Source organism: Hakea prostrata, chromosome 9 (assembly GCF_041222555.1).
Source record: "Hakea prostrata isolate BN-2017 chromosome 9, UWA_Hpros_2, whole genome shotgun sequence".
Taxonomy (NCBI): domain Eukaryota; kingdom Viridiplantae; phylum Streptophyta; class Magnoliopsida; order Proteales; family Proteaceae; genus Hakea; species Hakea prostrata.
In genome coordinates, this window is record NC_142608.1 from 53,727,482 (window position 1) to 53,751,675 (window position 24,194).

Genomic DNA, 24,194 nt, shown 5'->3' on the forward strand with positions numbered 1-24,194 from the left:
CATCAGGAGGCCACCATTCTTCTAGTAATTGTTGTTTCCAACAGCTAGATATATGTTCTATGAAGTCAAAAACTGAGGATGGAGTTGTAGATAAGTCCATACCTTCAAAGTCATGCTTAGGTAAATTAGGAGTCCACCAATTATGCCATGGATTGATATTTTTGCCATTGCCAAGAAGCTTATAAAACCCTTGCTTTCATGTAATCTCTTGCCATCAGTATGGATTTCCCCCAAAAGTCGTTTGACTTTGCCTTAACATTGAGAAAGGTGTCTTGCTTCATTTATTTTTCACTGATTAATCTTTACCAAAGGGAAGGCAAATGATAAGGGCACAATATCTCCCGAGCTGTCTTCAACAGTAATGCTAGATTCATTCTAAAGAGACTTTTTAAATTCAATCGTCCACTTCTTTTTGAGGACTAGATGGTTTTCCAATTAATTGTATAAAGTAGGTTCTTGTCTTTGGAAGACCAAAAGAAATTTTTGTCTTAACTTTTGCAAAGTGGAAGAGGGTAATTAAACAACTCATGCAATGATATGGGATTGTAGAAGAGGTAGATTGAATTAATATTGTTTTAGCTATAGGACTGAGAAGCTTGACTTTCCACGTTTGCAGTCTGAAACTCTTTGATTTAGATTTTCACAATCTTGATGTTTTAGCTTGCCATTGATAAGGGGATCCCAATATATAAATCTAACTTAGATGTAAGGTTGATATTAAATCTTCAAGATAGGAGCTGCTTCATAAAAGTAGAAGTGCTGGGCTATAGTGTGCTTTTGTTTTATGATGATTAAGTTGTTGCCTCAAATAAGTGCAATATTTTTCAATCATTTTTTAAAAGTTTGTTGCTTCTTTAGGTGTGGCTGAGCCAAAAAGAATCAAATCATTCAATTTGGTAGTATTCCTATGATTTTTTGTTTTTGGGCCAGGGTGGGTGGACTGTGAGAGAAAATTTAGGTGGGTCAGCGGGGTTTGGAAGTTTGAGAGCAAGGAGTAGTGGGGTAACTCTGAGAAAGAATTTTTGGAAGCATGGAGATAGTGGAGGTAGAAGATGTATCCTTTAAATGGTTGTACTTGATTAAGCCAAAGGAAGGAATGAAGGATCTTCCTCGAGCGAAACTACTGTTTCTGGTTTTGTTTTGCTTCAATGCTCCTTATTTCATAAGAAAGAAAAAGAAAACTTGCATGTATCAGTTTATTTTGATTTTCCTTTTTTGGGTGGATTCCACGGACGCCAAAAGTTGGATCGCATTACGCATCGTCAATAACGGAGAAGGAATAAAAAAATTAATGGTGAAGAAAGAAAGTGGGTTTTACTAATCTCTCAACTTGGAGTTTGTTATCACTTGACATTCTTGCGATCCAGACAAGAAATCAGAGACTCAGAAGATGTGGCGTAGGTGCCTGAGCACCATCACTGGCAGCAGTTTAGGTGAAGCGCTTCAATCGAAGAAGAAATGGGATGCTATAGTGGTGGGTGGAGGTCACAACGGCCTCACGGCGGCTGCATACTTGGCTCGCTCTGGTCTCTCTGTTCTTGTTCTTGAGCGGCGACACGTCATTGGTGGTGCTGCCGTCACTGAAGAGATCATCCCTGGATTCAAATTCTCTCGTTGTAGTTACCTTCAGAGCCTCCTCCGTCCTTCCGTAATCAGGTGAACCCGTTTCTTTATCCTTAAATCATCTTCATTACCGTGATCCTTCGTAGAACAGTATTCAGTGATTCTGTTGCATGTCTTACTCAAGAGTTGGTCTATTCCTTTTCATCAATGTCAGATAATTATTGTTCCTCCTACTGAGTGGGCATGTGTTCATCTCAGATAATTGTTGTTCCTCTGCTGTAAAATTTTGTTTTTTTTGGCTTTCTTCTAAATCCTTATCTTCTTTTCTCCCCCTGAAAATTACTGGTGGCAAAAGGGAGCTTGAACTGGGAAGACATGGGCTAAAGCTCTTAAAGACGAATACTTTATCGTTCACTCCCTGTGTTGATGGTCGTTATCTTCTGTTGGGTCCTGATGCTGAACTTAACCACTCAGAGATTTCCAAGTTCTCTGAAAAGGATGCAAGTGCGTATCCAAGGTACTATCCTATTCTTTATTCTCACTTATGGTATTGCTTCATAGAACATAGCGTTTTATGCTCTAGTGCTCTGTACTCTACACTGGAACGAATCTGGAACTTGAATACAGTAATCTCTCTCTCTAGGGGTGTCGATTACCTTGAGATAGTTTAAATCTGTTTAAGACTGGTTAATGTGTTGGTGTTTTGTAAGATTACCATGTGAATGTCAAATGGCAAACCGTCGAAATTTACTTTGAAGTACCTGACACACATTTGTTGACAGCGTTCATTGTAGCTCCTTTTTGTGAAGCTGGTAATTGAAGTTCATTTAGCAAATATTGAATTTTACGAAGAAGTTGACCAAGGATAGATGACTACCCTTTGCATGGCTGACGGTCTATTTGTTCCATTATGAATTGGTAGTATGTGATGTTCTTTCCCCTAAGGGTGGATGAATTGCTAAATTTACTGGAAGAAGCTGGAACTTCAAAACTTGTGATGCAAATTGTGATCTAATATGGTTTTTATGGCATCTAGGTCACCCAGTGCATTGGAGGGGGTCTGGATGCCAATTGACACCTGAAGTGGATAAGGCGCTCCCCTGTCTGTCCAGGGCCTGGATGCATAGGCATCCCTTCGAGTGCTTGACAACTATGAACCTAATTAAATAACTGATGGGTGGATAACAATCGAAAAGGCCAATAGTTTAAACTCTAGGCTGTGAATAAGTATTTTCCACCTCACTAGATCATGTGGTTTTGGCCAAAAAGTATTGTTTGCCAATCTGATTAGCACACTTTTTTGTGATATGAATAAATAAATTATTAACCAAACTGGAGAAAAGAGGAAGGAAAAAGTACAAAGCCAAAGACAGGCTCTAAAAAACAAGTGCAATACAAATACAAGTGGCACAAAGTTATACAATCAGATGGAAAGTACAACCACAACCAAAAAGCACCAAAATCCAAAAGGGCAGTAGGCCTATCTAGACCGACTTAGTCTCCTAATCAATTGAAGAGACGAAAAGCTTGCATTGCAACAATGCATGGGTAGTTGCGACACCACAGACACTAGGGCTGTTAGCATCATGAAATTGATACAAAGAACAATGAAACCAAATCTGCGTTCGAACTTGATGCGAGGGGTTCAACAATGATGGTCCTGATGGTGTTCCCTTGATGCTAGAGAGGCCATGAAGGGGTGGGGTCCTCAACGAACTGAAGCTAAACCCAAATCAGGAAAAGAGGGGGGGAGAGAGAGAGAGAGAGAGAGAGAGAGAGAGAGAGAGAGAGGAAAGAAAGAGAAGAACAAAAGAAAGGGAGAGGGCAAGAGAAGGAGAAACAGGTGGAGAAGATGAATAACAATGAGAGAAGCAGAGAGAATGAGAACAAAGGTGGAGAAAGCAGAGAGAGAGAAGATGAGAATGAGAGGTGGAGAAAAACACAAAGAGAGAGAGAGAGAGGCCGAGAGACATAGAGGTGACCGCTGGCGTCTCTCTGCCACCAATTGTTAATCTCTGAAACCCAAGAGAACTGCCAGCGACTCTCCAACTGAAATAGAAGATGAAAACGAGAGGTGAAGAAAGAGAGAGAGAGGAAAAAAAGGAGATGAAGTAGCCGTAGAGAAGAGAAGAAGAGAATTTGAGAGAGAGAGAGAGAGGACTGCCAGTGTCTCTCTGCCTCCAAATCAACAATCGCTTTTTCGGTATAGTGGTTTGGTTCTCTAGTGATGTGTGAGATGAACTTAACTTCTTTGATTTCTCCCTGATGAGCATGCTTTTTATGCATAACTCACAAATCAGGTATAGTGCTCATTGTTTTCTTGAATGAACAGAAATAAATGTATGTTCTCTTCTTTCTTTTGGGGTTAAGTAATGTTTCTTTGGACATGAAATCTAGTGGTCCTAGTTGACTAGTTGCACGATTTTGTTTGTCTTTTCCCCCCCCCCCCCCTCTGTTTTTCTCTCTTACTTATCAGAATCTGCTCCTTGCCACGTTTGCATTAGCTAATTGAACCAAATCCTAGTGGTACTTGATGACAACAACTTAAGATTCTCAAGAACCCAAATGAGTTCTGGAAGATACAAAATATCTGCATACAGGCTGAAACTGCCCTGTACTGGTGCTTATCTCTGTTCATTTATTTCAGTAGTCCTTTCTTTAACTCCTTCTAAGCCTAATCCTATTTACAATCTTCAATTTCCTTATCTACGGTTTGAAATTCCTTCTACCCAGAAAAGATTTGCATCTAAATTGCCAGTCCTGGATTGGTTATTAGTCTTTGGGATTGTAGAGTTAATTTATATTTGTAGAATCAGACAGATGAAAGGATGTGAGTGTGAGACATACTAATGACTAGTTAATAAATTGTCTTTGGCAAAGTGTTAAGAGTAATTTCCTTTACCCTTTAATATATATAAACGTTTCAAAGCATGAGCTATTTGTTCCTTCTTAGCTTCTTTTGCACTGCTCCTATGTGTTTTCTAAGTACAAAGCTACTTTGTTTGAGCTGAATTTTAAATATCTTGTTTCTAAATTCCCTAACCTTGATTTGTTCTCCAGCATTTATTATTCGAAATATGGGTTCTATTATGTAGATATGAGATTCAGCTACAAAAATTCTGTGAATTCATGGATTCTCTTTTGGATTCACCTACCCCCGAAATTCTGCATGGGTTCCGTCCTAGCCTTATTGATCAGATGAAGGATAAATTGCAAAAGTCAGCATTTTGGGCTCATTGGATGCGACAAGCTTTAGCGTTGGGGCAAAAAGATATGGTGTGAGTGTTCTTTTCTTCCTGAGCACATTGAGATCTTTTTCTCATTTTCGTATGTTCTGCATTCTCAACTTGTGTTGAATTGATAGCTTTGCCATTTCTTTTCTGTGTTGTCCATTAAAATGGGATACAAATTGAGTTTTAGCTTATGGAACAAACATATTATTTTATTCTATTTTATTTTTTGATGATTTTTCTGTCTCGTTTTAATGTTAACATGTTGTGAATCAATTCTACAGGGCCTTTGTGGATCTCTTACTGTCCCCAGCATCGAAGGTTTTGAATAACTGGTTTGAGGTTGTTGAAATTTCTTAAGTGTTCCATAAACTCCCTTGGTGGCATGTATTCAAGTCAGCTCATACTTTTTAACTTTATTTGTGTCATGATATCAATCGTTTAAAATTTTCACATGCTTCAATATTGCAAGGGAAAAGAGTAGTGGATGTGAGTTTTTCTAACCTCTTTGAATAACTGGTTTGATGTTGTTGCAAAATCTTAAGTGTTCCACATACTCCCCTGGTGGCATGTAGTTAAGTCAGTTCATAGTTTTTAACTTTATTTATGACATAATATCAATTATTTATAGTTTCACATGCTTCAATATTGCAACATGCTCTTTGATGAAGTTTTTCACCATGCAATGCTGAAAAGAATGTTTTTATGCTTTGTGTGAAAACCCTTCAGAAGTTTAAATCCCATTATTCATATCTTAATAAAATAATTGCTATTTTCAGAGTGATGTACTAAAGGCAGCTTTGGCAACAGATGGTGTAATTGGGACCATGGTAAGCTTCTTAACTTATTCTTGCTTTTGAAAAGGAAGGGATATCAATTTTTTTGTTTGTTTGTTTGCTTTGGGTTGGGATTTGTTGCGGGAGGGAGGAAAAAGATGCAAGAGAAAATAGGATAAATACAATGGTAAATTTTGGCCGTAGCATTCCTTGGATTCTATTATGATAAGACCCCGATCTCAAAAACGATGAATAAATTCACTCACAACCATAATAGCAACATTGAATCAAATAATCTCCAAACAAAACACACTACTAGCAGTAGGTGAATCCTACGACTACCCAAAAGCAATAGCTCTCATTTAATCTTTCCCCAATAACTCCAAAAAACTGTCCCCTCTACTATTCCTTCCCCCTATTTATAGCAATTACGTTCCTACAATATAAATTAACAGAATCATCCCAATTCGAATAGGATGCTTCAATTCTAATCCTAAAAAGTAATTCGAATAGGACTCTTCGAATCTAATCCTAATCGTAATATGACTCTTTCCTTCCCTAGATTTTAGGGATTTGCTTTCCACACTATCGAGTGTAGACTCGTGATACAAGGGGCTTATCAATACTCCCCTCCAACAGTTTCACCTTGTCCTCAAGGTGAAAATCTGGAAAGTGGGACCGCATCTCGCCATAAGTTTCCCAAGTATTTTCACAAGGAGGCAGTCCTTTCCATTGAATCAAAACTTCCAAAAACCCCTGAGTAGAGAAGCGAATGCTGAGCAATTGTTTTGGTGTGGGATGTAACTCGCCATTCTCTCGCAAACATGAGGGAAGAGGCTGGGGGACCATGTGTTGACCAACTGCTGGTTTCAACTGCGAAACGTGGAACACAGGGTGGATGCGAGTCCCTTCTGGTAACTGTAACTGATAAGCCGCCGGGCCCACTTGCTCTATGATTTGGTATGGCCCGTAGAAACGATGGCTTAGCTTTTCGTATGGGTGGTTGGCAAGTTTCTGAAAACGATAAGGTTGGAGCTTAAGAAAGACCTCATCCCCCACCCTGTAGTGCACCTCCCAGCGATTGGGATCAGCGGTGGCGCACATCTGTTCTTGGGCCACCCGGAGATTAGATTTGAGATCATCCAATACTCGATTTCGCTCACGAAGGAACACATCAACATCATCAACCTTGGACCGGCCATCTTCCCAACGCAAAAGTGAAGGCGATTCACGGCCATATACAATCTGGAATGGAGACATTTTAGTGGCTGAATTGAATGTCGTGTTGTACCAATACTCCGCCCAAGGTAACCAATTAATCCAATCCTTTGGTTGGCGAGCACAGAAACAGCGTAGGTAAACTTCAAGGCTGCAATTCACCACTTCTGTTTGGCCATCGGTTTGTGGATGATAGGCATTGCTATACTTTGGGTGGGTGCCTGCTAGCTTGAATAACTCCATCTAGAAGTGACTAAGGAAGACACGATCGCGATCTAAGACAATGGATCACGGAAATCCATGCAAGCGGATAACTTCCCTAGTGAATGATGCAGCCACTTCCTTAGCAAAGTAGGGGTGTGAAAGAGCAAGGAAATGGGCGTATTTGGTGAGACGATCCACTACCACCGGCATTGTGTCCCCACCTTTAGTCTTGGGTAAGCCGCCAATAAAATCCATACTAATATCCTCCCAAATGCGTTCCGTAATTGGCAGCGGTTGAAGGAGACCTGCGGGTTTCATAGCCAAGTATTTACTGCGCTGACAGGCATCACAACTAGCCACAAAGTCTCGAACAACAGCCTTCATTCCCACCCAATAGACCACAGCCATCAATCGCTTGTAGGTCCGCAGAAACCCTGAATGCCCACCAACTGGGGTGGAGTGATATTCGGACAATAATTTGGGAATTAGGGGGGATCCTTCAGGGATGACTAACCTGTTTTTATAGAGTAATGTTCCTTGTTGGAGATGATAGTTAGGATAGTCTTGGGATCCTTTCAGTAAGGCCTGAATAATTTTCTGGTAACGCTCTGAGGCGTGAATTGCCGCATCTAAACCCTCACTTTCCTGCCAAGTTGTTGTTGTCATAGAGAGAAGTTGCTTATCATCCTTTGACCGTCGCGAGAGAGCGTCAGCGGCTTTGTTTTCGCTGCCCGGTCAGTACAATATCTCAAAATCAAATCCCAAAAGCTTTAAGACCCACTTCGTTGATCAAGTAGACCCAATGCGTTGTTCCAGCAAATATTTCAGACTCTTTTGATCAGTTCGTACTTTGAAATGTCTCCCATCAAGTAGTGACGCCATTTCTAGATCGCTAGCACAATTGCCATTTGTTCTTTCTCATAGACCGACTTGGTTTATGGCGAGGGGACAACACTTGGCTCCAGTAGGCAATGGGGTGGCCATCTTGCATCAAAACCGCACGCAGCCCAAAACCTGAAGCATCAGTCTCTACCAAAAACTCCTTTGTGAAATCTGGCATAACCAATACTGGAACGGTTGTCATTGTTGTCTTGAGGGCATTAAATGTCTTGGTTGCCTCTTTACTCCACTGAAATGCATATTTCCTAAATAAGTTAGTAAGCGGAGCGGTAATCTTTCCATAATCTTGGACAAATCTACGGTAATACCCGGTTAAACCTAAAAACCCTCGCAAGGTTTTAAGATTGGTGGGTTGGGGCCACTCCACCATGCACTTGATCTTTCATGGATCCGCAGCAACTCCGTCTTTAGATATAATGTGCCTTAAATACTCCAGTGTAGCAATCCCAAACATGCATTTTTTTCGGTTGACAATGAGGTGGTGTTGTGTGAGAAGTATAAAGGTGGTTCGCAAATGACCCACATGTTCCTCCATGGTCCTGCTATACACCAAGATATCGTCAAAGAACACCAAAATAAATTTTCGCAAATGTTCTCGAAATACCTCATTCATAAGGCCCATTATTGAAATGTGGCCGGAGCATTCGAAAGCCCAAATGGATCCCCAGGAACTCATAAGGCCCATTATGGGTACGAAAAGTCGTTTTTTCCTCATCACCTTCCGCCATTCTGATCTGGTGGTATCCTGCTCTCATATCAATTTTGGTGAACACTGTGGCTCCGCCCAACTCATCCAACAGTTCGTCAATTGCGGGAATGGGGAACTTGTCAGGAACTGTGAGTTTATTCAAGGCACGATAATCCACGCAGAAACGCCATCCGCCATCCTTCTTTCGAACCAACAATACTAGACTGGAGTAAGGACTCACACTAGGCCGTACCAATCCTGCTATTAACATTTCTTGTACCAACCTTTCGACCTCGTTTTTTTGAGAGTGTGGGTAACGATAGGGTCGAATATTAGGTGGGTTACTTTTCTCAGCTAGCCGTATCCGGTGGTCTTGCTTCCTTCTTGGTGGCAGTTCAATTGGTTCAACAAATAGTTGAGCAAAGTCGGTTAATAAATTTGATACTATTGTACTCTGGTGTACCTCTATGTCGTCTCCGTCGGAATGCTGAGGCTGCAGCCCGTAGCCATCACCGCCTGCTTGAATAGAATGTAGCACACTTTTCAATGTTGTTTCCAATCGCAACAAGGTCGGATCCCCATTTAGTTTCATGGGTCGTCCTTGCCACTCAAAGTTCAAGGTTCTCAAACTCCAATTACTGCGTACCTCCCCGAGTGTCTGCAACCATTCTACGCCCAAGATTATATCAATGCTACCCAAATAGAAAGGGTAAAAATTTTGTACAAAGACCTCACCGCCCAACTGAATCGGAATCTGTCGACAGATCCTTGTACCTTTGCTAAAGTTCCATCGCCCAAAGCAACTTGAAATTTTGTTTTTTGGATTACCAATCCCAACGGCTCCACCAACTCTTGAGCGATGAAATTGTGTGTTGCACCACAATCGATCAAAAAGATGATTTCACAGCCATTTATCTGTCCCGTTAGTTTCAGGGTATGTGGTGAATCGATTCCCACCAAAGAAGTATGCGAGAGTTCTATCTCGAGCACTGGCTCCATTTCGACTGTCGTATTGTCGTCATCGATCACTCCTTCCGCTGCTGCAACTTCTGGATTATCATCGTCATGGAGTAACAACAACCTTAGTTGCTTCAGAGGGCATCGGTGGCCTTTGGAGTATGGAGCATCACACCTGAAACATACCCCTTTGTCCATTTTATCTTTGATTTCTTCCTGGGATAGCAATCGTGAGTGTCCTGAGTTCACCGTCGCCACTATGGTTGCAAGTCGAGATTGTGAAGAGGAAGACGAGGGTTCACTTCTTTGGTTTGGGCGAACCGAGCTGTTAAAGCTTTGGTTCATTCCGGTTCCCTGAACCGTATTGGTTCCTCTAATATTGGTGTTGGGTGGGCTGAAGTTAATAAAATGTGAGGTTAAATTTTAGGCCGATTGAGTGGGTTGGGCCAAAAAAGATTTCTTATTTTTCCCCACTCTATTTTTGTCCTCCATGTCTTGGACCAGGTCCATTATTTGGCCCAATTTGGTGAGGCCAAATAATCGTTCCTCCGCCCTCACTTCTTCGTTTAAACCAGCGAAAAACACCCCTTTCAACCATTCTTCATCTACCGCTCCGGCTGCCGCTACTAATTTCTCAAACCCTTCTCTATATGCTGCAAACGTCCCACTTTACTTTTGATTAATCAACGCTTCTTGGGGAGTCTTCAGTTGTGCTGAGTTAAATCGATGGATCATCGATTCTTTCAAGTTTCTCCATGATGACAATGGCTGCTGCAATTCTCGGAAGCGTATCCATCCCATTGCCGCACCTTCAAAACAAAGAGTTGCAGTTCTGAGTTTCTCTACATCGCTTAGTTTGTACAGGTCAAAGTACCTCTCAGCCCGTGCGATCCACCCCATTGGATCTTCCCCCATGAAAATCGGCATCTCAAGATGTCTAGGAAGGAAGTCTCTCGATTTCTCTGGTTCGATCGTTCGCTCGCTGTAATCTGGAGTTCCTTCGTTTTCATTCACCTCAGGCGTTAAGGTATGCATCTCTGCTGATTTTCCTTTCAACAGCAGGACCCTTAATTCCTCTCTGAAAGCGTCATTCGCCTTTTCTCCTTTTTCTATGTTTTGTGCCAAGAGTCCAACTTGACCTTGAATCTCTTTCACGATACTTTCCAATTCCTCTACCCTCTGCTCCATTTGGCTCTTTACCATTCCCCTGGAATCGATGGCTCTGATGCCAAATTGATAAGACCCCGATCTAAAAAATGATGAATAAATTCACTCACAACGATAATAGCAACATTGAATCAAATAATCTCCAGACAGAACACACTACTAGCAGTAGGTGAATCCTACGACTACCCAAGAGCAATAGCTCTCACTTAATCTTCCCCAATAACTCCAAAAAACTGTCCCCTCTACTATTCCTTCCCCCTATTTATAGCAATTACGTTCCTACAATATTAATTAACAGAATCATCCCAATTCGAATAGGACTCTTCAATTCTAATCCTAAAAAGTAATTCGAATAGGACTCTTTGAATCTAATCCTAATTGTAATATGACTCTTTCCTTCCCTAGATTTTAGGGATTTGCTTTCCACGCTGTCGAGTGTAGACTTGTGATACAAGGGGCTTATCATGTTATTTGCCTAAGCATTCATTTATCTAACCATCCTTGACAAGAGAAGATAGAAGTTCATATACAAAGCCAAGACCTGGGTTATCATAATGTTGACGAATGCGTTGACACCAAGGATTGAGAATTTGATCTCAGAGGCTGTCTCAGTGGTCCAGAAAACCAAGTTGGACCAAGATCTTACCCAGTCAGAGTGAAGTTCCTTTTTTTTCTTCTTCTTTTTTGGGTTGAAATCAAAGCCAAATTTGGTTGGAGCGTATAATTACAGCAAAATTCCGAGATATGCAGGGATATCCCCAAGATGTGTACTCATATGCAAAGTTGTCAGATTTATTCCGTAAAACATTTTGGTATCCGTGTTTGCTGAGGACACAATTAACAAGTATGGTTTAATGAATCATGATTGTGGAATCCATAAGTGATCAACGGTGCCATCCTTTGATGGTTTACGATTTGACTGTGGAATACTGTTGCTGGCCAGTTCATCTGACTGGGCTGGTTGTGTGAAGAACTGTTTCTTTTTTTCCTTATAATTCATCTGCTCCCAAGAAATTAAAATTTCCATTACTGAGGGGTTATTAATTCAAAGATCTTTGTATTAGCATTTATATATTTCAGAATGTTATCATTTTCTTTATTTGGTGCTCCATTCTTTATTATTTTTGTCGAGTATGTTAGGTATTGTTTTGTTTGTGCTAGGCAAGTGTGCATACACCAGGGAGTGGATATGTTCTGCTGCATCATGTGATGGGAGAAACTGATGGTGATCGTGGCATGTGGTCGTATGTATTACATTTCCCAACCCTATCTGTAGATGTATATTCGGTAGTGTTTATTATCAGAATTTTTCCTGGAGCATGTCTTTTTTTATTGAGTACCATGATCAAGGTTTTCTGTTGGTTGCACAAGCAGCTGAGCTGCTGGTATTGGAGAAAGAATTGTCCTTATCACAATGTTGTGTGCTTTGATTTATTTAAAAATCTGCATATGATTGTATCCATTTATTGTTAGTTGGTACTTGCTGTATTTAGACATAGACAAATAAGTTCTTAGCCTCTGGTAAGTACTATGAATTTGGAGTAGATCCAATGATTATTCACACTCATAAGTGAGCTGCTCAAAGAGATTTTTTTCCTAATTAGTTGTTCTTGCATTTGCATACAAATATTAAGCCTGTTCCCAGTATTCGTCCTCATTTGATGGATCTTGTCCCACATTCTTGATCCACCTTTCTCAGAAACTGGCAATTTTATTTGTTCATTTGATTTTTTTCCCCTTGGTGTCAAAACTCTCTAATGGTCGCCCTCATACACTTGGCTAATGTTGCCATCTGTTGGTTTTTATATTTTTGCTGCAACTCATTTGCTCTAGTTAAGGCCATTTCGAATGATACTTTGACTCTATCCTAATTCCTGTTAACTTGAACCTCTGCTGCAGAATGACATCTCAGAGAAAGAAATATGTGGCAGATTCAAATGTAGATTGACAGCGAATAGTGAGATGAATAAATTCATTTTTAGGCTTAGAATTGAAACTCCAATTTATTAGGTTTTCATGTCAGGTCTAGTACTCTTTCTCTGCATTTCTTGAAGTTTCCCTTTTCTCTTCCCAATTGATGACCATAGTTATGAGTCCTGTAATTGGTGGACCTTTGGTTCTAAAAGTTTCTGGGAGTTTTAATGTTATTATTGGTGACTTGTCCTCATTGTTTCTAAAAGAAAAAAAGAAAAAAAAAATCCTATTTGCTTCTCACGAATTTTGATGATTCAAACCAGATGTTAATAAAGTAGACATGAATAAGTAGGTGGAGAGCCATTTTAGAGTCTAAAGCCCTCGTAACATGTTCTTGTTCGTCCCCTCCACCCTTCTCTGCTCTCACTATTTAGTATACTCTTATACTCTTTTCTTCTTGTTCCTGATGTAAATCATTTCAGAGGCAGCAGCATAGGCCTAGGGTTGCACCCCAAACCCGATGGCCGCTAATCACACCAGGGGTATTTTGGTGATTTTTGGTAATCTTTGATGTGTTCAAGTTTGGGTGTCATTGGTCCAGCATGTTAGTAGGACTAAGAGGAATCCCATGGCTGTGTGATTAATTTCTGCAATTCTTCTTCAAGTTCTTGTCGTTCAAGCCTGTGGCAGCAACTAAACTCAAGTAACACAGCAGCTTTAAGTGAGTACAAACCAGCCCCTCCCTTATCCGTTCCTCGCCTTATCTCCCATGCAACCCTCTCCTCCATTCCCCTTCTTCCCTATGGTAGCAGCAGCCTGCCTTCCTTCCAAAACCCTTGTTCCCCCACCGCATTCAACCCCTCCCTTTCCATATAGGATCTCACGTTCTCCTACACCTCATTTCTACTCCTAGCTTCATCATCAACCCTTCCTCCATTAGGTTTAAAAAATTCCTGCAAATTTTCAACCTCAAGAAATGCTAAACCCTAGTTTCATTAAGATTCACATAACTCTCAAACCCCTCAACCAAACTCCGAACACTTTAGGATTACCTAGATCTCTCTACCTCGCCCTTCAAACCCTAACCCTAGCTGACATCTCTAAAGTCCCAATCCAACTAGGAGACCTAGATTGAAACCCTAATCCCTCAGTATTAAACCTGAAATTACAAAATAAAAACATCAGCATTGTTCCTAACCCAGCCAAACCTTAGTAACTGTCCAGTCAGACCTAGATTCCATTAAAACCTATCCTTAATTACAATTTCAGATCTGAAACCATAGTTGCAGCAAGGTTTAAACCTTCAAACGTGAAAACCTAAGGTCTCCTAGCCTGGCCAAGGCCTATTCTGACCCTAACCGAACCCTAGCTTCTATCTGTTGCTGCAAAAACACTGCATCAAAGGCCATTACAGCCCTAGAAGACTGTTGATTCTATGGGAAGAGCATCCTGGGGTGAGCTTGATTCGAGGGCCATATTCAAACAACTAAACCCTAGAATTTGGTTCAAATCAGTTACCCTCGTGTTGGTTATGTTCACCATATGTTTCCTTACCTTTTTCCTTGTTTTGATTTCTTAAGTAAGGTAATCATTATGAGCAGCTTCCAATTTCCATTGGTTAAATTGCCTCTGACAGCTGGATTGCCTTTGTCAACATGATAAAACAAATACTTGCTCTTGAGGATGACTCTATGATGTACTGTATCCAAGGAAAGGCTCAATGAATATTCAGTCTCTCTCCCATTATTAGTAGCTCTACTCCTATCTCCACTTTCTAGAAATGATCAGCTGAAGATTTCAACAAGGATGAATAAGAAAATGGGATGCCTCTTTTAGCTTTCAAGAAATTTCCTGGAGTGCCATTGGTCATAATGGAATAATTGATTCAGCTACTACAGCCCCTAAAATTTCTCCAGTTTAACCAAAATCTATTTTATTCCAGGATTTAGTTTATCAATTAAAGCTCATTGAGCCAGATATATACTACACCTGAACACTTTAATTAGATACAATGTCATTTCAATCCCTTCGCTCAACTAGTGAAAATTGAGAGAATAAGTTTTCACTTTCTAGCTATTTTTCTTTCAATTTTATCTTTTGAAATGAAGAATGGTGATGAACATCTGAAACCATTCCTCCAAAGTGGATCATCTTGTGAGAGCATAGATTTTTGTGCACTAATTTTAAGAAATATTATGAAGAATTCACAAAACAACTATATTGGGCTTGGATTAGATAATTACTTGTCTCTTTGAATTATAGGAAGATGTACTGGTAAGCGATTCATTGTGATTATGGTTATGAAGGTGTTCCTTAGACATTCAAGATCCTTGGATGCCTTGGATGATTGGGGTTTCTTGTGCCTTGCTGCCTTGTTGGTGTTAGCTTGTTTTGCACCCTCAAATGCGACGGTCTTCTTGCTGCCTTGATAACTATGAATGAAAATGAAAGTTCTTAATGACCTATTTTCTTTTTATTGAACAAAAATGCTTCATGGTTCATATGAAGTTGTATGCACCAAGGATAAACAATAATTTGCTTTGTTTTATAGGCTTACTTCTTTAGTGATTTTTCCATGGTTGCTTGAATAACCTGTAAAATTTATGCATAAAAAGTAGAGAGATTCTTGGTTTGTATGATTGAACCGGCCATCCAGCCTACCCTAAGTCATATGTAGGTTTTATTGGGTGAATAGCTGCCAGGAAAGCTTCAGTCAAACCCATTTTAGCGTGATTTCCTGAAAAGTCTATAGCCCTGGGTGGAAACTGGATGGTGGAACAAGATTCTTATAACTGACTCTCAATGGTAGCAATAAGGCTTGACTGGTAAGCACCAATTTTATTGTTGTAGACATGTGGAAGGTGGGATGGGCTCAGTATCATTAGCAATAAGTAATGCTGCTACAGAAGCTGGGGCTCATATTGTAACAAATGCAGAGGTATGTTTGTTCTTTGGTCTTTATCTATCAACGTCTCTTTTTTTCAAATCTTGTTCTTGATAAAGTTATTTGCATTTTTTTTTTTTTTCTTTTTTCTTTCCCCTCTCCTCTGAATGGAGATGAAAAAAAGGCTATACCCAGTGCAAAAGGCTCCCACCTTTAACACGGTGTGGGGGTAATGCATTCCTACAGAAATCCCCTTATTGACTTGGTTTCAGATGTGTAGGATGTCAAATCTGTTGCCTATCTAATTAGATACAACAGTCCACTAATCTTAGCAGGCAGAGGTGTGAATTATTCTCTCTTGACTGTTCTCTCTTGACTGTTGAGAGAGGGGAATTCTGTGGATAGGCTGCATCTCAAATTTGCTGTCTTGTCTCAACTATATGCTGTCCACCCTGTACATGGATTTTTCTGCTTGTGTCATTAGTCTTATTTCTTTAGAAAGGAAACTCTTTATCAAAGCGTAATTTGAGATTTGATGATATCAAGTCTTGAATGAACATTACACGACTAGATGGTGATGATGGCAATGTGTGAACTGTGAACTTTATGTCCACCAAGTTTGAGTGCTCAACAATCACTAATATATCTGAAATTGCCAGGATGATTTCCACTGTGTCAGTTTTTTAAGCCGGCCCCAGAATAGAATTATCCTGTATGTTGCATCACATCATTAATACATTTTTGTGGAAATAATTGAATCCTTAGTAGATCAATGTGACACCTAAGTTTCTTATTTATAATAATGTGAAATATACGAAGTTACATATTTACCCTCACTAAACAACTGAATAATAATAAATGAACCACAACTTATAATTAAACCAACCCACAAATAAACCACAAATATACCGAACCAAACAACACTCCCCCTCAAATTGAGGCATAGATGTTAATCATGCCCAACTTGCTCAAAATAGGGTAGAAGTCTCCTTCCTTGAGTCCTTTAGTAAAGATGTTAGCTACTTGATCTCCAGATCTCACAAAAGGCATGCATATCAGCCTTGTTCCAACTTTCCTTTGACAAAAAATCTATCTATCTCAATATGTTTTGTACAATCATGTTGCACTGGATTATTGGCTATACTGATGGCAACCTTGTTGTCACAATATAACATCATGAGACTTGTAATAGGAAACCCAATATCTTCTAATAAATCCTTTAGCTATAAAAGTTCACATACTCCTCAAACCATGGATCTATATTCGGCCTCTGTACTAGACAATGACACCACATTTTGCTTCTTACTTCTCCAGGTTACTAGATTGCCCCCAATAAATGTACAGTATCCTGATATTGATTTTCTGTCAGGTGAACTAGCCCAATCAACATCTGTATAAGCTTCCACTTTCAAATTATCGGAGGGTGACAAAAGTATTCCCTTTCCTGGTGTGGATTTCAAATACTAAAGTATTCTAGTAACAACATTCATATGAATCGAGTATGGATCATGCATAAATTAGCTTATTAAAAAAGCAATGCCAAGCCTGGTGTGAGACAAGTAAATCAGTTTTCCAACCAACCTCTGATATCTCCCTTTATGTACTAGTACTCCCTCTTTCTCTTTAAGCTTAATATCTATTTCAATTAGGGTATCCATGGCTTTACATCCCAACATTCCCACTTCCGAAAGTAAGTCTAGGATATACTTATGTTGGGACAAATAGATGCCTTTTCCTGACCTAGCGACCTCAATTCCCAGGAAATAGTTGAGTTTCCCTAGATCTTTAACCTCAATTTCCTTGCCGAGGAAGCTCTTCAGCTTTTGAATTTCTACCCCATCATTCTCAATGATGACAATGTCATTTACATAGACTATAAGAAGCGTGATGTGAGTTCTTGACCTTTTCACAAAGAGAGTATGGTCAACAATACTTTGCTTGTAACCTATCGATGTCACAGCTTTTTGGAGGCATCCAAACCAACACTGAGGAGATTGCTTCAACCCATAAATTGACTGCTTCAACCGACAAACCTTCCCTTTTGTTTTGCTTATTTGAGAATCTATGTGGGATTCCATGTAGACCTCTTCTTTCAATTCTCCATGCAAAAATGCATTCTTTACATCTAATTGATGTAAATCCCAATCTTGATTCACAACTACTGATAATAAGACCCTGACTGTATTCAATTTTGCAACAGGAGCAAAGGTCTCTTGATAATCAATTCCATAAGTTTGAGTGAACCCTTTTGCAACCAATCTAGCCTTTAATCGGTTGACTGAACCATCCATGATCTATTTTACCACGAACACCCACTTACAACCTACCCAGGAGGAAGAGTAACCAACTCCCAAGTACCATTCTTCTTTATAGCCTGCATTTCCTCTACCATTATTGCATTCCAATTTTTATTAGCATAAGCTTCCTGCCAAGTCTTTGGAATAGATGTAGTGGATAAAGAAGATATGAAGGCTTGGTAGGAGTCAAACAAAGAATCATAGGAAACGTATTTAGCTATAGGATGCTAAGTACACGATCTGGTTCATTTTCTAACAGCAATTGGAAGGTCAGAAGAAGACACCTTAGGGATACTTACAGGACTTGAGTATGGATTAGGAGATTGGAGTTGTAACATGTCAACCTTCTCTACCTATTGTTGCCGACTAGTTTTCTTCCTTTGATAGCAAAACAAAAGGGAAGGTTTGTCAGTTGAAGTGGTCAATTTATGGGTTAAAGCAATCTCCCCGGTGTTGGTTTGGACGCCTCCAAAAAGCCGTGACATCGATAGGTTACAAGCAAAGTAATTTTGACCATACTATCTTTGTGAAAAGGTTAGGAACTCACATCACGCTTCTTATAGCCTATGTAGATTACATTGTCATCACTGGGAATGATGGGGCAGAAGAATGAAAAGAAATCAAGAAAGAGAGAGGCGGATGAAAAACAAAAAGTAAGAAAGAGAGGCGGAAAAAAGAAGAGAGTTTTTTTTTGGTTGTTGTTGTCAACAATTGTTATTGTTGTTTGAGAACCCAAAGGAAGAAGAAACAAAAGAGAAGGAGGAGAAGATGCTAGCAATGGCGAAAAGAGAGAGAGAGAGAGAGAGAGAGAGAGAGAGAGAGAGGAAAAAAGAAAAGGAAAGAATCGAAAAGGAGGCGGAAAAAAGAAAGAGAAAAAACAAAAAAAGAGAGAGAGAGAGAGAGTCCAACGGAAGAAAAAAGAAAAGGAAAGAATCGAAAAGGAGGCGGAAAAAAGAAAGAGAAAAAACAAAAAAAAACTTGCCTTGGTTTGTCGATTCTAATTTTAACCTGACTTTGATACCATGTGGAAATAATTGAATCCTTAGTAAAGTTTCTTATTTATAATAATGTGAAATATACGAAGTTTCATATTTACCCTCACTAAACAACTGAATAATAATAACTTGAACCACAACTTATAATTAAACCAACCCACAAATAAACCAAACCAACCAACAATTTTTTTTTTCTTTTTAATTTTTTTTTTTTTTTTTTTTTTATGTGGGATGGGGATGTTGGGGGGGGGGAAGTTGGCTCTTCAATCATAGAAATTAAAAAAATAAAAAATAAATAAAAAAATCCATTTTCTTCAACTTTAATTTCTTTCTTTTAATAATTTCCATGATATGTATCACAAAATTGGTGAAAAGAAATTAAGCCCATGTCTCAGATCTCAATCCTCACTGAAGTCTCTTTATTGTTTATAAAATGTTTTTAAAACCTTTTACTCTTCATCTTTCATTCGTTTAGGTTCTTCAGTTGATGATCAATGACGAGTCTGGCACAACTGAAGGGGTTAGTTGACTCTTTAAGCTGCTCTTGCTAGACAATTTTGAGGCTTGCTTAAAAATAATGAGATATATCCATCCTATGGCAATATGCTTGCAATTATCTAGGTTCTACTAGCTGATGGAACTCCAGTGCACTCATCAGTTGTCTTGTCGAACGCAACCCCTTACCGAACCTTCATGGTAAAAATTTCAACTTACTGCATATTTGTTCATCTGGAAACACATTCATACTATTTAATCGATTTGTATGTTCTCTTACTCAGAAAAGAGTCGTATTTGTGTATTCTCTTTGATAGGAAGCTTAAGTATTGCTGTTAACTATCAACTGGCTGTATTGATTTGTTCATGCTTAACACTTTTGATGCAGGAGTTAGTGCCTCAAAGGTTTCTGCCTGAAGAATTTTGCCGTGCTATAAAAAATGCAGACTATAGCTCAGTAAGATCCTTCTCCAGAAAACACTTACAAACAAAAAGCACTGCATACACATGTGTGAGACCAATTTTATGCATATGCTTGAATACCACATCTCTCAGTATAAAATATAAAATCTTACTTTAAACTCCCCCATATGCATATGCTTAAATACCACATCTCTCAATAAAATATAAAATCTTACTTTAAACTCCCCCATAAGAAGTCAAGAGGGCTAGAATATGATATACTCAAAACTGCATGATGCACTACTTTGAAAAAAGGATATGAATTTAGGACGCATACATAAGATTGACTTGTTTGCATGTGATCTTACTAATGGTTAACCACTAACTGCTCCTTTTAAGTCTTATTTTAGATGTCATAGAGAACATCCGCTGTGTGTTCTGTTGCATATTGGCATCTGATTGGTATATTAGAACAACTGATGCCATGGTTCAAGGTCTTGATTTCAGACCTGGTTTTAGCCAGGCAGAAAACTGGGTTGGACTGAGGTCTCAGTGGGTTGGGGTTTTATTTATTTATTATTTATTTCAATTATTTCGTAAGACTTTACAGTGAATTTTCATATCAAAGTCCAAATAGGAGTTTGATTTTGGAGCCTAGGTTGGTACACTATGGTGTAATAAGAGGCCCTGCTCAGCACGTAATTTAGTAGTAGAAAGGATACAATTAATAAAAAGTATGAATTACTGAGATCTCGCTGAAATACTGAAATAATACCAAGATGTCACTCAGACATTAAGGAAATAGTGAAGATCTAAAGTCAATGCTGTCTCCTCAGCTTGTCCTCTAACATAACGGACAAAATACCATCAAAAGCTAGCTTCTGTACATACAAGATTGTCCATTCTGTTCAGTTAAAAGATTTTGGTACTGTGTGTTGTCAATAAGTCCGAACATGACCTCATCCAACTGGCCTGGATATCCAGGTCCAATTAATGGCACGATCCATCCAACCAAAACAATACGTTGCCTGATTTCTCTGCCCTACCAATAAAAAAGAATAGGACAACAAAAAGTCTCTAAGACCAATTAATCCCCTTTTAAGGTTTTGAACCAATTTACTATGTATTAGCAAAAATGATATGGTTATTCTCGTAAACTTGCATTAAAGAAGCATGATTTTTCTGATAACGTTCATTATAAGCCTTTTCATCCCTTAGAGAGGCTAGTGGCCTCCGTCGGTCAAACACCAAGTCCATCGTCTTCCATGGGTCTGCGATTCTTTATTTTTTTTTAATTTTTTCCTCCTTCCAATTAACCCAATGATGGCATTTCGCATATTCATAATGATGTGGGCTTGGATTGAGTAGGATTAAGTAAGGTCAGTTGCTAGGATGTTAAAATCAGAACCAACTTGAAATCTGAAAAATACAGTCAGGGTGTATGAAAGCCGAATTGGGGCTTTATGGGTTTGTTGATGGAATTTGGGGCTTTAATGGTTTGTTGATGGAATTTGGGGCTGGGCTTCATATCAAACTTTAGCAAGTGGAAAAGGGTTATCTTTACCAAAATCAGCCAAAACTGATGGTTAGAATGTGAGATATGAAAATTGGGTCTTCTCGAGAAAAATTGTTAAGATCCAAATCTAGGGTTTTAGGATGGGGTGGGTCTGTAACTTGGATCAAGTGAAGGGGGCAATTCTTGGTAAAACCATTTGAATATGGAAGGATTTTGATGGTTGAACTCATAGTTGTCAAGGCGTCGCTTAAGCATCCGGGCGGTCTCAGGTTCTTAGCTGTGCCAAAGCAACTGTCGCTTTTTTTGAAACCAATAAAATGGTCACTTTTTTGCAGGTGGGCACCTTGGAACCCTTGGTCGTCAAGACGACCGCTTTATTTGTTTCTATTGAATAATTTTTTTATAAAAAGGATACCAAATCAATGGTATGGAATATAATTGCATTTGATTCTAATCTGAAGGTTTTTATTGGTTAGTTTTACACACCGGTTGTAAGACTATGGTACATGGAATCAAATCAAAGAAAAATAGGGTGGAAAAAAAATAATACCAGAACTTGAACACTCTTCCTCACAAATTCATGAAATAGAACCCTAACCTAAATCACTCTTGCTCTCTCACAAAAGTCTTCTTCCTCACGGAACTCCTTCATTTGTTAAACTTTGAAGTTTGATTTGTGACTTTGATGTGGTTATGTTTGAGCTAATGACTATGTTCATTTTTCAATGTTATATATTGATTATATGAATGAACTTTTCATTAACTTTGCAAAATGTTTCATACTTAAATGCCAGGAATTTTGTGTAACTTTTGATATTTGGATCAAATATCAAAAAATCAACACTAGAATGCCTTGACCACCTAAAAATTAAAGCAAAATGCTTTGACCGCTTAGTTGTCGCTTTATTGGGGCTTTGTCGCCTTGGCGCCTTAGAAGCCCTCCATTGCCTTGGTCGCTTTGTCACTTTGACAACCTTGGTTGAACTGAAACATCAATAGTATCTAGTGTTAGGTTTTCTCTGTTTCTTCTCTATGAACTTGCTGAACAAATAAGGATGGAGGGGAGAAGATGAATTGGATTTTCTTACTGAGTAGCAGACTTCCCAAGGCAGCCACTTTAAGCTAGATCTTTGTAGAAGACTGATTCCACAGTCAAAGAAGGAACTAGGACTTCGAACACCTAGCACCTGCACTGCTCAGACTTTGTACCACTAGGGAACAGCACTTGGACTTTAAAGACCAAGCGCAGTTAATTTTTTTTGGATTTTAAACATCAAAGAACATTCTCCTGCAGAGGAGGAAAGCTCAGCAGCCAAGGCTGCTCAATTGAAAAGCTGATTCTTCAAGTCTAAATTTCAATTTCTCCACTTGGGCTATATATACACTTTTATTTAGCGATATACCCTAAATTCCTATTTACACTTGGAATGGACTAAGCAGAGTTAATTTTTTTGGATTTTAAACACCACAGAACATTCTCCTGCAGAGGAGGAAAGCGGCAGCCAAGGCTGGTCAATTGAAAAGCTGATTCTTCAAGTATGAATTTCAATTCCTCCACTTGGGCTATATATACATTTTTATTTAGCGATATACACCAAATTCCTATGTTCCCTTGGAATGGACTAATCCTAACTTTGAGAGGAAATTAACTCCTAATGGCTGTTTAAACTTAAAAGACTTATCTGTCCTTACCTTGATTGGACACAATTAATTCCCTATTTAAGTCATGTGACTTTTAAGTGGTCATATTGAATAACCTATTTTCTTACTCAAGTCGTGTACCCATTTAGGTCCAATAAGTTGGCCCAGCCCATGTACTTGTCAACCCCTTGTTGATTCTAGTGAAAAGTAGCCCAGATTGGTGCTAGATCTGCATCATAGAATCACCCAAAGAAACCTGGTTGAGATAGAATAAGGTTTCCTATCACAACATAGGGATCTCCAAGAAAAACAAAGTGTAGATTGGCATAGAACATATGGCACGCTTTAGTCAAATTAATCTGTCATCTCAGGATAACAATTTATCTTTCCAGCTTGCTACTTACCTCCTACAACAATGTCCCTGCGGTAGGAGAATTCAGCCAATCAGTGTAAGAGGGGCTCTCAAATATGTAAATGAAGGATTTTCGAGAAACTGATTATATCAACAATCATCCTTAATTATGCCCATGATAAAGCAGCTTCTGTGGCTGGTAATGAGATGACTTGACTTATTTTCATAACAGCTAATGAAAACAATAATATGCTATAAAAGATTACTTTAAACCTTTGGGGAAAAAATCATCTGCGAAAAGGATATGAGAAGGACCAGGGCAACCTCGACGCGGATGAAAATAACTTGCTCAGCCTTCCTTAAAAGAGATCTGAGGCCCCTACATCTTCTACAAGGATAAATAGAGTAGGAGATGTGGTGGTTCTCCTTAGAGGATTTGGGGTAGTCAATAGGACTGAAACCTGTCACAACCAAAAGCCAGCAATTGTTTAGAGTTTTCCCAATCAGCTTAACCATGGTTAGCTGAATCCAAATTCGGGAAGGATGTCAAACAAAAACCTCCATTCTATTCAGTCATATGCTTTTGCCCTGTTCAACTTTAAAAGTGCATTCTGACCTCTGGTTTTCCGACTCAGGACTTGGACTTCCTTTTACAGCAAAGCAATGTTGTCATAAATGCACCTCTCTGTTCTTTAGAAATCAAACTGAGAAGAAGGCACACAAATCCTTTTTAGACATAGTCTTCACAATGACATAATGTGTTATATTTATTTATTTTCATAAAATGAGACATACTGTCTAATTTCATAAATTACCTGCTTTACCAAGTTTATGTGGCTGTCATTTGCTGAAACAGGGAACAACAAAAATTAACTTAGCTGCGGATAGATTGCCCCAATTCCAGTGCTGCAAGCCTTCTCTTGGGGCAGGCCCTCAACATGTGGGAACCATTCACATTGGTGCTGAAAGGTGTGCTACATATCCAATAAAAAAAC

General features: G+C 39.1%; 1 protein-coding gene across 1 annotated transcript in view; it reads left to right on the forward strand.

Annotated features, from left to right (window-relative positions):
* Positions 1 to 1,101: 1,101 nt before the first annotated feature.
* Positions 1,102 to 24,194, forward strand: part of LOC149005564 (uncharacterized) — a 28,073-nt gene continuing 4,980 nt past the window's right edge. The window contains exons 1-11 of the mRNA XM_089168104.1: positions 1,102 to 1,656; positions 1,919 to 2,080; positions 4,659 to 4,841; positions 5,078 to 5,135; positions 5,573 to 5,623; positions 11,865 to 11,947; positions 15,468 to 15,555; positions 19,269 to 19,313; positions 19,415 to 19,489; positions 19,677 to 19,745; positions 24,056 to 24,168. Of these exons, the coding sequence (XP_089024230.1) occupies positions 1,391 to 1,656; positions 1,919 to 2,080; positions 4,659 to 4,841; positions 5,078 to 5,135; positions 5,573 to 5,623; positions 11,865 to 11,947; positions 15,468 to 15,555; positions 19,269 to 19,313; positions 19,415 to 19,489; positions 19,677 to 19,745; positions 24,056 to 24,168 (1,193 nt within the window). The 5' untranslated portion in view covers positions 1,102 to 1,390. The remainder of the gene's footprint in view (positions 1,657 to 1,918; positions 2,081 to 4,658; positions 4,842 to 5,077; positions 5,136 to 5,572; positions 5,624 to 11,864; positions 11,948 to 15,467; positions 15,556 to 19,268; positions 19,314 to 19,414; positions 19,490 to 19,676; positions 19,746 to 24,055; positions 24,169 to 24,194) is intronic.